The sequence below is a fragment of the Canis lupus genome, chromosome 22 (genome assembly GCF_003254725.2).
Source record: "Canis lupus dingo isolate Sandy chromosome 22, ASM325472v2, whole genome shotgun sequence".
Taxonomy (NCBI): Eukaryota; Metazoa; Chordata; class Mammalia; order Carnivora; family Canidae; genus Canis; species Canis lupus.
Genome location: NC_064264.1, coordinates 2,396,132 through 2,409,894, shown reverse-complemented (window position 1 = coordinate 2,409,894; position 13,763 = coordinate 2,396,132). Strand labels below are relative to the sequence as shown.

General features: G+C 44.2%; 1 protein-coding gene and 1 pseudogene across 1 annotated transcript in view; one reads left to right on the top strand and one right to left on the bottom strand.

Annotated features, from left to right (window-relative positions):
- Window positions 1-506: 506 nt before the first annotated feature.
- On the bottom strand, window positions 507-3,326 carry LOC112678727 (histone acetyltransferase KAT7-like; annotated as a pseudogene).
- Window positions 3,327-10,533: 7,207 nt separating this feature from the next.
- CDADC1 (cytidine and dCMP deaminase domain containing 1) overlaps window positions 10,534-13,763 on the top strand; it is a 45,592-nt gene continuing 42,362 nt past the window's right edge. The window contains exons 1-2 of the mRNA XM_025478349.3: window positions 10,534-10,668; window positions 11,307-11,404. Of these exons, the coding sequence (XP_025334134.1) occupies window positions 10,587-10,668; window positions 11,307-11,404 (180 nt within the window). The 5' untranslated portion in view covers window positions 10,534-10,586. The remainder of the gene's footprint in view (window positions 10,669-11,306; window positions 11,405-13,763) is intronic.

Below are 13,763 nucleotides of genomic sequence, written 5' to 3'. Positions count from 1 at the left end.
TTTCAAAATTTGAATGGCATCTGTGGATTGCCTTGTAGGGACCAATCAACACTGACTTCCTGTTTTGAACTACTGGATTAGCATGTGCGAGTGTCCTGGTTTTGGAGAAATGCATACTGGAGTTTTTAGGGAGGAGAGTATGCACAGTGTCTGTAATCTGCTCTGAAATGATTCAGAGAAAGAATGGGGTGGAGAGGTGTGCAAATGTAACAGAAAGAGTAACAACAACAACAAAAAATGGTACAAATGTAGTAAAATGTTGAAAGCTGCAGACTCTGGAAAAGGGGATATGGGAGTTCTTTGTTCTGACAAGACATGAAGTAGCAGGCAAAAGATCCGTTACTGGTAAGGCCAACTTACTAATACCGCATTATTGTCGGGATATTTGCTGTACCTGCCTTTTTGGCGTGTCCCTGAACAGCATCATCGCATGGCTGTTGGGCCTGATGTGAGACTTGCTCTAAGGGTCATCATGTAGTTCTGCTATCTCTTTTTCTCCTGTCAAGAGAAAATATCCAAAGGCTGCTCCTTTAGCCTGGATCCCAGAGCCAATCCACAGGAGCAGCGCTGCAGCATAGAATGTGAGCTAGAGCAAAACCTCTGCTGTTGACAAGCCGCTGATATCTGGTGGGTATTTATCACCCGCAGCTAACTCGCAGTCAACTAGGAAATAACTTGGGTGGTTAGAGTGTGAATACAGTTTATCTGACATCAAAGTCCATGTTCTTTCCATCGATGACTGACTTTTTTTTTTTTTTTTTTTTGAGCAGAGAACATGCTTTATTATTGAAGAGTAGATATAGAACAGGAAGGATTAGCTTTGGTAAAGTATCCTTTACCCCTTAAGAAAAGCCCCAGTGAAGTTGTTTTGGGATAAACTTTAACAGTGACACTGAAACTGGCAGGGAGCTGTCACTGAACACACTTAAGATTTGCTCCCCCAACCCGCAGTGAGTGTAAGTAGTGTACAGAGATGACAAGAGAAAGGCACAAATGACCAGTCGGGATTATGGGAAGGGCCCCACACGGAGACAGCGGTTTTGGAGGAGTCCACGCTGGGAAGGGTGGCACGTCATACATCAAATGCTGCCCCAGGATAGCAGGTTATAATGGGCTGGAGAGAAATTAGAGGGAGCATTTTTTCCTTTGCTTGAAACCAAAAATAGGAGAGCAGAGAACAGGGGGAATGGTGGCAAATCCCAAAAAGGAAATGGAGGAGGAGTTCTTGGAAGGCCAGGAGCACTTCAGTTCGGGAGGGAGGGCGAGGCACTGTCAGGGAAGCAAACACTGGGAGGGGGCGGGGACAGGGGTGCAGGTGGCGCCCTGCCTTGCTGAGTCATGGGGGCTGAGAGGAGATCTGGAAGCATGTGCAGTCATTTCCTACATCTCCAAAGAGGTTCAGGCAAAAATCAATGCAAAAGTACAGCTGTGCCAGACCAGACCGGCAGGTTCAGGGGGGAAGGTTTCTGCAGTCTGATGAACCGGTCAGCATGCAGCATGAGAGGGAGAACCGGACACCGTCTAGCCCCTGCCAATGTACAAAGGAGCAAGGGTTATGAGAGAGGAAAACATGTAGGGCTGCGCACTCTCTAGAGAGGCAAAAGGACTGGTTTCCTTCCACTGACGCACGATGCCCACAGGTGAACGCAAATCAAATTATAGAATCACCACCTGTCAATTCTCTCCCATTTCATTCTGATAAAGTATGTGCAGTTACCAAGACGAATCCCTGGGCGCGTTTTAAAAAATACTGGTCTCTTGTCAGCCTGACATGGATCGGAAACTGGCCTTTCACTAAAAATGGCAGAAAAAAATTCAAGTGAGATAAAATCCAAAGGGAATGGACCCCTCCTAGTACACACACTCAGAAATGTTACCGCTTCCCTGCTCTTCCAAAAAAAGCCACATGTAAGGAGTAACTGGAAGGGTCCTGGTGGTGGCAACCATGGTTTGAAGTCTCGTACCAGGGCAGCAGGAAGCACTAGTACGAAGTTTAGAAGACACAACCCAATCTTACGGGGCTAGAGAACATGAGGAGCACCAGTGACTGGACGGGTACAGTACCAAACAGAACACCTTGGGTCAGTGCTACGAGGGATCTGCACTCAAGTCTAACAGCGATCCCATCCAGGCAACCTCACCGAGGCCAAAACAACAGTTCCTCAGAGCCAGCGTCTGCAGTGTACCCGAGGGTCGGAGCAGGACAGTCCTGAGGGGGACGACCTTCCCAATGGATACTGTGCTTGCCAATCACAAGAGCAACAGAAATGACAGATCCCTAGGGTACGGACTCCTACTGCGGGGGTTCGCTGGCTCAGAGTAACAGGTCACTGTAAGTGCCCCTGGGAGGGGTCCATTTGAAACAGCTTGGATCCATGGTTTTATTGGAGTTAGATCTTTTGGCCTCTTTGGCTATCCACTCATCAATCAGGTCCTGCCTCTTTAGAACTAGGTGTTTTCCTTTCCAGTACTTGAGCATTTGAAGGGCTTGCAGAGTACTGACAATGTCCACAGGATTCAAAGCTGTCAACTGACTAATTTCTTTGATAGAAATCTCTTTGCCTTGGAAATTATGCACGTAATGGAGAAGCACTTCTTTCCAGTAACTGCTTATGAGCCCCAGTTCAGAGAGGGGACACTCCGGGGAGCCAACTTTTTCTTCCACTTTGTAAAGCAAGTAACTGAAATCGATGAGCATCTTGCCATAGCCCTGTCTCATGTACCGAGGCATGGTGAGGATACACGACACACTGTAGTCAAGGAATGAATTCTTTTCCTTGGAAAAATATCCAATCAAGTGACAGCTGGTATTGTCCACTTCTGTCATACCATAAAACAGGAAGGGTTCCACATCATAATATAATGTCTTGTGGTCCAGAAAAAGCTTGGCCAGCAGGCACAGGTTTTGGCAGTAGCTCTGGTTTCTCTTGCCATCCACTTTAAACACAGAGACCCACTTTAAACACGGAGATGGAGCCTTTGCAATAGATCTCACCACCAGGTGGGTGTGTCCACACACACTTAGCCATGTGTCGGCATAGTATCGTTTGGCTCTTCATGTATTTTAAATAGAATTCGCACATGTAGAGCCATCCCAGTCATGCATATTCTTCCGGATAAGGAGAATGGTACCAAATGTTGAGCTCATAATGACCAAAAGCAATGGTTTTAATCATGTTGCTCCCCTCAGTGATTTTGGCCTTGCAGCCTAACTTCTCCAAATCCTCTGAAGCCGGGGCTTGTGCTCTTCAGAAAAGATCCAAGGCATACTCGCTAGTCAGGTTTTCCAAGAGAGGTTCCCAAGTGTTCCCGTTGATCTTGTTCCATGGCAGTCATGCTGGCACTGGAAAGCACTTAAAGATTTTAAAACCATTTTACTCATGAACTGGTTAGCATGAGTGAACTGGTGAGCCTTTGTTGTGCTCACCTAAACTGAGCTTGCCCATTTCTTAGCCTTTAGGTCACATTTGTCTTCTACTCCTTTTTAGTCCTTATTCTTCTTTGCAGCAGAAGCAGTATTTCCAGCAGTACTGCAGATTAGATAGCCCAAACAAACTAATTTGTTGCAAAGCACCCAAAAATGCTAGATAAAATATGGCTAAACTGGCAAGAAAGTAACGGAAATAGAGCATTTAAAAAACTCTGAAATACCACACGACTGAAAATGGAATAAAAACAGCAATCCAAAAAGGATGTGAGCAACAAAGCTAATGGTTGTTCTAAGGGTAGATTTTACTCAGAGACTAAAGATAGTTAATATATTGTATATACTAAATAATCACATATATACATATCTTTTAATTTTGAAAGAATTTAAAACTCAAAAAAGTCACAGAAATAATAGAATTCCTATGCACTTTTCTCCCAGCTTCCGCAATGGTAATATCTCACATTATCATGGTCCGTTGGGAAAACCCGGAAACTGACATTGGTGCAGTTCTATTAATTCATGTAAAGACCTTTTTTGGATTTCACTAATCCTTAACGCACGATTTCTGGTTTTAGTTGTATGTTCTATGAAATTTTATCACATGTTTAGACAGGAGTGACTATTAGCACAAAGAAATTCCTTTGGTTTTTTTTTTAAGTTATCTGGAGTGCCCAATGTGGGGCTTCAACTCACCACCTGAGATCAAGAGTCACAGGCTCTGCCCACTGCCCAAGCCGGAGCCCCTCCTCGTGTTACTTCTTAACAGTGGTACCCTTCTCCCAACCATAATGCTTGGCAACCACTGACGGGCTCTCCATCAATGTTTTCACTTTGAGAATGGTATGTAATCATACAGTACATAGTCCTTTAAGACTTGTTATTTTCCTCTGCTCAACACAACGTCTTAGAGATTCATCCAGGTTGACACATGTATCCTTATATTTTATTGAATGGTATTCCATTGCAAGGATGTTCGTCTGGCTTGTTTCCAGTTTTTGACTATTACAAATAAAGCTCTTATGAACACTCGTGTACAGAATTTTGTGTAAGTCTGTTTTAATGTTTCTAGCATAAGTACTTGGGAGTATGACTGCCTGGTGATACGGTAAGTGCACGTTTATAAGAAACTGACAAACTGTTCCAGAGTGGCTGTGCCACTTTATCTTCCCCCGCAGCAATGTAAGAGATATCCAGCTGTCTGCATGCTTGCCAACAGCTGGTTCTGTCGGTACTTTTTATTTTAGCCATTCTAGTATGCAGGCAGGGGTATCTCATTATGGTTTTTTCTTTCCATTGTGGTTTTAATTTGTACTTCCATAATGGCTAATGATGGTGAACATCTTTTCATGTGCTTGTCATTTTATATCCTCTTTGACAAAGGGACTATTCAAGTCTATTGCCCATTTTTTTTTAAAGATTTTATTTATTTATTCATGAGAGATACACAGAGAGAGAGAGGCAGAGACACAGGCAGAGGGAGAAGCAGGCTCCATGCGGGGTTTTGCCCATTTTCTAATTGGATTGTTTACTTTTTTTTTTTTTTAAGATTTTATTTATTTATTCATGAAAGACACACAGAGAGAGGCAGAGACACAGGCAGGGGGAGGAGAAGCAGGCTCCCTCTGGGGAGCCTGATGCGGGACTGGATCCCAGGACCCCACGATCACACCCTGAGCCAAAGGCAGACGCTCAACCACTGCCACCCAGGCACCCATTTACTTATTGAGTTTAGAAAGTCCTTAAAATTAACACAGTGAGATAACATTTCATAAATTCATATATTTAGAAAATTTCTTTTTAATGATTTTATTTATTCATGAGAGAGACGGGGGGGGGGGGGGGGGGAGACAGACACAGGCAGAGGGAGAAGCAGGCTCCATACAGGGAGCCTGATATGACACTCGATCCCAGGTCTACAGGATCATACCCTGGGCTGAAGGCGGCACTGAACCGCTGAGCCACCCGGGCTGCCCTATTTAGAAAGTTTATCTTGTTATAAGGTTTATACATTTATGCCAATTAATTTTAAAACTTATATAAAATGAACAAAATTCAAGGAAAATATAGTTTACCAAAAACTGACTGAGAAATAATAGTCTGAATAGTCCCTTAACCTATAAAGGAATTGAATTAGTGAAACGTCATTCTGCTTTACAAAGTACTAGGCTCAAATGCTTTTCCAAGTAAGTTTTAGTGAACATTCAAAGAACAGGTAATTTCAATCTTTTTTTTTTCAGGAGTTCAGCTTTTTATTGAGCAGCTTATGGTAATTTCAATCTTATACGAACTCTTCCTGAGAAAAGAAAAATAGGAACTACTACCTAACTCATTTATGAGTAGCCTAATCAAGACATCAAAACAAAACAAAAAGACTATGACAAATTATACACTAAACTCACTCATGAACATAGATTAAATAAGAAAGCACAAAATGATCATGATAGGTCAAGAAGGAAGACAAGGCTGATTAAGCAAACTATTAGTATAATTCATATTAACTAAGGGAGAAAAACTATAGGGTCATCTTAAGAGACCTAAGATAGGTTTGATAAAACTCAACATCCATCATGATAATAACTCTCAGCAAGCCAGTAGAGAAAGGGCTTTCATAAACTGATAAAAGACACCTACCAGGAGCATTTTAATAAAGTTCAACAACAACAACAACAAAAACAAAAACAGAAATAGAAGGGAATCTGTATCATCTCATAAAGGACAGCTACCAAGAGCTGTAGCAAAACCACATTTTTTTTTGGTTTAAGATTTTCTTTATTTATTCATGAGAGACACAGAGAGAGGAAGAGACACAAGCAGAGGGAGAAGCAGGCTTCATGCAGGGAGCCTGATATGGGACTTGATTCCAGGACCCCGGGATGATGACCTGAGCTGAAGGCAGACGCCCAACCACTGAGCCACCCAGGTGCCCGCAAAACCACACTTTAAAGTTTAACATAATTTCCTTTATCAGGAACAAGGAAGGATGCCTGTTACCATTACTTCTATTCAATGTTTCCCTGATATCCTAGAGTGCAGTATTTTTGAATATTAGAAAGCTATAAATAAAATTGTCATTATTTGTAGATGATATAATTTTCACCAAGAAACTAAAATATATTAAAATAAGAAATTTTAGTAAGATGGCTCAGTATAAGAAAAATATATAAAAATTACTTGCATTTCTGTAGATTAGCCATAAATACTTACAAATATAATTTTTAAAATGATTTCATATAGAAGGTGCCTAGCTGTCAATTCGTAGAGCATGTAACTCTTGATCTTGGGTCATGAGTTCAAGCCCCACATTGGAGGGAAGAGTTTATTTGAAAAATAAATAAAATAAATAAAGTAAAAAAAAAAAGATTTCATTTATAAAACCAACCAAAAATATTGGATTAAATCATAAAAAACATATAAAATCTTTGTGGAAAAAAACATAAATCCTTTTGAAATCTTCTGAAAACCTAATCAATATACATGTTCATACACGTGTACTATGTTTGACAGGGGGCCTATATATCTCAATTTGATTTATAAATTTAACGTACTTCCAATCAGTACTCAAGTGCCATTTTTGAGGAATGTGATAATGATTCTAAATTTACATAGAAGATTAAAGGTCCAAGAATAGCCAAGATATACCCGAAGAAAATAAGGTCTTTTTTAGGGAGGAGAGAGGTAAATAAATGATATGCAAGACAAAGCCCAAAAACAGACTCATATGTGTATGGAAATTTGCTAGATGACACAGATGAAATTACATATCAATGAGGAAACAGTGTTGGTATTAACTGACTATCCAAGTGGAAAATAAAATTGGATCCCTTCCTCACAACACGGACAAAAATGAATTCTACATGCATGAGGCTATAAATCTCAAAGGAAAAACTTGGGACATTTAGAGGAAATATAAAAGAATATTTTTATACCTTGGGTAGGAAAGACAGTTTATTTTATTTATTTATATTTTTACGCTGCAAACATTTTAATGATTATTGTTGAGTATACATTTTGGAAATTTTTTACTTCAAACTGCAACAAGTTAAATAAATGTTTATAATATACAAAGAAAATACAACCAAAAGTAAAACTTGCTTTAAGTGTGCCTTGCATCTAGACCAGTGTTTTTTTTTCCCCCCTTAATATATCTTTACTTTTGAGCTACTCAAACACGCTTAAGAATTTGATCTTTATAGTATGGCGTTTAGGAACTAAAAATATACTCCCACCTCAAAGAAATAAAAAGGTTGTACATGATTATGTGCCAAACAAAAGAGAGAACACTAGAATAGTGTTCTCTGATAGTGCAGGCATCATTAAAAAGGAAAAAAAGCTTGAGATGCTCATTAACTCTCTATGTTTTAAGGAAGCAGGATTTTGGACCACATAGCTTAAAGGCCAGCAAAACAGGGATCGGTGATGGCAACTGTAGTGTATAAAGTATGAAACGACAAACTTTACACAAATACTGTTAGAAATTTACCAGTGAACACTGAAGATCTGAGAAGCTGCTCTTTGGAACAGTCAAGTAGGAACCACCTTTTTCCAGTCACTAAGCCCTTGTAGCAACACACAGTGTTCTGTGCTATATACCTGCTGGCTGGGTAGTTAAAGGATTTGTTTTGTCATTAGCAGCTAACCAACTTATTCCACGTTCTTAAAGCCTTAATGGTTGAAATAAATGCAAGTGTCATTAGCGTAGAGGATCATATACTTCTCTGCACACAAACACAAGAGGCTTCACTAGTATTTTAAAAGTCTCTGATGTCTCCCACTTTGAAGCTCAGTTGAGAAGGAAAGACATTTTATAAAGACACTAATACACAAAACCCATTAAGGAGAACTATTGGTATGTTTGGCACTTTAAAATAAAGAACTGCACACTGAAAGACATAAAGTAAGTGAAAAAGCAAGTAGCAAGTGGGAGAAGATATTTATCATACACGCTCCCAACTGAGAACGAATTTCCAGACTTTATAAAGAATGCTTACTGGGCAGCCCGGGTGGCTCAGCGGTTTATCACTGCCTACAGCCCAGGGTGTGATCCTGGAGACCCGGGATCGAGTTCCACGTCGGGCTCCCTGCATGGAGCCTGCTTCTCCCTCTGCCTGTGTCTCTCTCTCTCTGGGCCTCTCATGAATAAATAAAATCTTAAAAAAAAAAAAAAAAAGAATGCTTACAAATGAATAAGAAATAAGAAAGAACAAAATAGAAACCTGGTTAACAGGTATTTCATAGAGGATGTGCATAGGGCCCACCAACCTATTCGATGTTCAACTGAGGTGCAAATCAGGGAAAAGGGAAAATCAAAACCACAGGATATCACTTTATACCCATCCGACTGGCAAACATTAAAAGTTTGACAATATCAAGAATTAGTGGTGATGTAAAGCTATAGCAATTGGCACAATTTCTTTGTAAAAATTTTCAGCATTATCTGTGAAACGTGAGGACAGCAACCCAACAATCGTAGTTCCTAAACATAAGGAGGCACACAAAAATGCTTCTAGGAGCGTTATTTGAAGAGCAGACAACTGGATAGAGTCCAAAGGTTTCTTGGCTCAAACATGGATGGTGTCACAGAGCTCCAGTTAAGTGCTCTACAGCGGTGCAAGTCCAGGAACTGCAGCCAGACCCATCATCACTGAAGATTCCCACTTCAGGCCTTTACAAAATGATGCTTTTAATGACGTTTGGCTTTTGCTTTCAAAAAGCAGTTTCCACGTCTTAATGTTGGTCAGTATTTCAAGTGGTGATGACAGACCAGGTTGGTGATGGAAAATGGGCCCGGTCGCTGAGGAGGCAGCTTCCTTTCCAGTCATGCCTGGGGGACACTTATAAAAATAATCACATAAGGGGCAGCCGCGGGTGGCCCAGCGGTTTAGTACCTGCCTTCAGCTCAGGTGTGACCCCGGGGTCCTGGGATCGAGTTCTGTGTCGGGCTCCTTGCTGGGAGCCTGCTTCTCCCTCTGCCTGTGTCTCTGCCTCTCTCTCTGTGGGTCTATCATGAATAAGTAAATAAATAAAACTTAAAAAAATAAGGGATCCCTGGATGGCTCAGCGGTTTAGTGCCTGCCTTCAGCTCAGGGCGTGGTCCTGGGGCCCCGGGATCGAGTCCCACATCAGGCTCCCTGCATGGAGCCTGCTTCTCCCTCTGCCTGGGTCTCTGCCTCTCTCTCTGTGTCTATCATGAATAAATAAATAAGCAAATAAATAAAATCTTAAAAAAATAAAATAAAAATAATCAGATAAGGGGCAGCCGCGGGTGGCCCAGAGGTTTAGCATCTGCCTTCAGCTCAGGTCATGACCCCGGGGTCCTGGGATCGAGTCCCGCGTTGGGCTCCCTGCATGGAGCCTGCTTCTCCCTCTGCCTGTGTCTCTGCCTCTCTCTCTCTCTCCGTCTGTCATGAATAAATAAATAAAATCTTTAAAAAAAATCAGATAAGATGCACTGTGCACGAACCTACGACGTCAATTCGGTACTTGCCATATTTTCCAGGGGCCACTTGCTACTTCCTCCTACCCCCATCTTTCTCATGATTACAGTTCGACTTTTTTTTTTTTTTTTTTTTTTTTTTTTACTTTATTTGAGAGAGAATCTGAAACCGACTGCACGCCGAGCGCAGGTCCCGACGGGGGCGGCGGCGCGGGCGCGGGGGCGGAGCGGCAGGGCCTCCGCTGCCAGCCGGAGCGCGACGGAGCCGCCCCGGTGCCCTAGCACGGGGCCTCCGGGGTCCCACGGCTGGGGAGCTCCCAAGGGCCGGCCCACCTCCGAGGGTTAAGCGGCACCCGCGCGTGTCGGCCCACCCGGCAGCCCTCCCCTCCCCCTCTCACCCAAACTCTGGAGTCCGCGCAGGCCTCGTCCCGCTGTCGGAGTCGGCGCGCCCTGCGTCGTGCAGCCAAAACACGCGCGGCGAAGTTCGGGCCTCGAGCGGACGCCATCCCTCAGGCGGCCGCCCCTGCGGGAGCCGCGTCCCCACCTGATGACGACACACGCGGCGGCCGGAAGCGGCGGGCGCGCTCCCTCTCACGTCAGCGCGCTGCGCCGCCCTGCCGGTTGCGGTTGCGGCTGGGAGGAGGCGGGAGGTGGAGCCGCCGGGGCCGGGATCATGCCAGCCCGCGAGAGGTATTCTGGGCAGCAGAGGCCGCTGGGCTGGGGATGAAAGAAGCAGGGCAGATGCAAAGTCTGGAGAGCGCGGGGGCCGGGCGCTCAGTCAGCACGCAGACTGGCAGCATGACGGGTGAGTGCCCCGGGCCGCCCCGAGCCGCCGCCCCCGCGACGTCCGGTTCCCGCGCGGCCCCCGGGAGCCCCCGGGCCCCGCCGAGCACCCGCTTCCGAAGCCGCGCTCAGTCCCCGTCCCGTCCCCCACGCCCGCCCGCTTCGCGCTCCCCGCCGGGCCCCGGAGCCGGCATCTCCGGGATGGACGATTCCGTGCCTTGGACTTGCGGTTTCCGAATGAACCGCCACGCGACGGTGAACCTTCCCCGCGAAGGTCACCGCGCTGCCCTTGTGGCCGCGCCGCAGTGTAGAGGGAGGCGTGCTCCGCGGTGGCCTCCGACCGGGGGCTTTGCATGCATCACCTGTGCCGCTCCTCCCCCACACTTTTTTATTTTTTTTTTCTTCCCTTGCCACGTGAGGGCTGGAGAAGGGGCCCAACTTCGTAAAGTGCCCGCAGAGGTCGCCGAGAAGGTGAGGCCGCAGCCAGGCTCCTGCCCTGCGGTTACCCGGTCCTCCTCTCCTCCTCCCCCGCCGCCTCCACCAAAGCGGCGGACTTAGGGCTGCGGCTCCCAAACGGCACCGGGGATCGCTAGTTACTTCCTTGTTGTCATCATTAGTTAAGATTTTTTTTATAAAGTGTCTTTCCTCTCTCTTTCGTAGGTCAAATACCAAGGCTTTCTAAAGTGAACCTTTTCACTCTACTCAGTCTCTGGATGGAGCTCTTCCCAACAGCGAAAGCCCAACGACAGAAATCTCAGGTATGTTGTGTTTCCTTAGTCCGTCCGCCTCCCCCCCTCACTTAGAAAAAGCAGTGGTGGGCAGCCCAGGTGGCTCAGCGGTTTAGCAACTGCCTTTGGCCCAGGGTGTGATCCTGGAGACCGGGAATCGAGTCCCACATCCGGCTCCCTGCACGGAGCCTGCCTCTCCCTCTGCCTGTGTCTCTGCCTCTCTGTGTGTCTCTCGTGAATAAATAAATACAATCTTAAAAAAATGAAAAGAAAAAGTAATGGTCTAAAATCTAATCTCCGCCCTGGCCTCTGTCACGCTCATTAAAAGCAAGCTCAAAACCTTAGGATCTGCAAAAAAAAATACCTCTGTGCCTTAGCGTGATACTTGCAACTCAGAACCGTGATAGCTCATCTTTCTAATCTAAAAATAGAATTGTCATCCTCCGAGACTGTGCCAATGTTTATCAGGTATGAAAGCGTGTTCATATGTTAGTTTGGACGATTAGATTGACTTTTATCACCCGTTTGTAGACTCTTGATGTTTCCAGTGAGTGGTTTCCCCTTCTCCCCAATTTACTGAACTGTAAATTGCATGAAGATGGAGATCATGTCTTATTTTATCTTATTTTTGGTACTGTATCTTCTTTTACCACGTCTAACTCATGCCACTTTAGCATCTCCTTTTGTAATAAGGAATTATGCATGCTAACTGGTTTCTTGTTCCATGTAAATAGTCTCTTAGGGTTTTTTTTGTTTTGTTTTGTTTTGTTTTGGATTTCAGGGAGGTGATCAAAATAGGTTAGGAGTAAATAGAATAATCATAAAAGCCAGTGGATTAGAAGTATGTACATTCTACATCTTTATTTTCTCCAGCCCTCAAGCAGCAAGGAGCTCACTACCTTCTCATCATTTTCCTCCGTGCTTGGAGTGGCATGGTGCTAGGTTCCCACCATTTGGTTTGGTAGATTGAGAAGTTTAGAATGTTTTAGGGGGCCAAGGCCATATATGGAAAACAGTATTAGGTTGTTAAACATTTAAGACACTTTTGAGGGACGCCTGGGTGGCTCAGTGGTTGAGTGTCTGCCTTGGGATCGAGTCCCACGTCGGGCTCCCTGTGTGGAGCCTGCTTCTCCCTCTGCCTGTGTCTCTGCCTCTTAGTCTCTCGTGAAAAAAATACATTTTTGGGAAAAAGGAAAGGGGGAAAAATTACCCAGGGCTTCTCGCCATTCTCACATCATCACTTTTAATGTTTTGGTACTTTCCTTCAGCATTTTTTTGAAACATAGAATTTGTTTTTCGCTTACAGAGTTGTACTTGTATTCTGCATATGCTTACGGACATTTCCAACTTGAGGTTGCTTCACATTTTCCCTCAAATAATTATCTTTGTAAATCCTTAAGTACAGGAGTACTCTTGTGAGGCCCTTCATAACCATTCTCTTTTTCTCTTTTCTTTTTGGTGTCTTCGTTACAGTGGATGAGGTTGTGTGGTTGGCATTGGAGATCCAAAAAGAAAGACTTGGTTCTTACTTTCTGATGGAGACAAAAATTAGGCACTTGAACAAGATGCAATTAGGTGGCAGTCAAGTAGCCAGTGTAAGCAGAGATGCTAGCAACACTGAAGACTGAAGGCCGGGCGCTCCCAGGGGAAGTAAGGGAAGGATGTACGGGGGAGGCTGTGTTTGCACTGAGACGTGAAGAATGAGGAGATATTTACCAAGCCAAGGGACTCCACGTGGAAAAGCTTGGAGGAGGGAGAGAACGTATGGTCCTTGTGGGGGAAGGTGAAGTTGGGTGAAGGGAAGACTGAAGATGAGCTGGGAAAGGCATACAGGAACCAGATAATAAAAAATAATATATGCCTTGCAAGGGAGTTTAGATTTTATAAGTAGGGACTTATGAGGAATTTTCACAGGGAATTAAGGAAGTAGCTTTTTAATAATTAGGACTTCATCTTTGTAGAGCACTTAGAGGGTCACAGCAAAATTTCCGGGAAAGTACACAGATTTCCTGTACCCTCCCTGCTTCCCCCTGCATGAATAGCCTCCACCATTAACCACATCCTCTCCACAGTGATACATTTGCTATAGTTGGTAAACCAACATTGGCACATCATGATCACCCAGTCTGTAGTTTACATTATCGTTCAAGGTTGGTGGTGTACATCCTGTGGGTTCAGACAAATGTAGAATGGCATGTATCCATCGTTACGCTTTCATACAGAAGATTTTCATTGCCCTAAAAATGCTGTGTTTTACCTATTTATCTTCACCCCCCCACCGACTACTGATTTTTTTTTTAAGAGTCTCCATAATTTTGCCTTTTCACAGAACATCATGTAGTTGGAATCATACAGTACTATGTAGCCTTGTGGGATTGGCTTCTCTCAC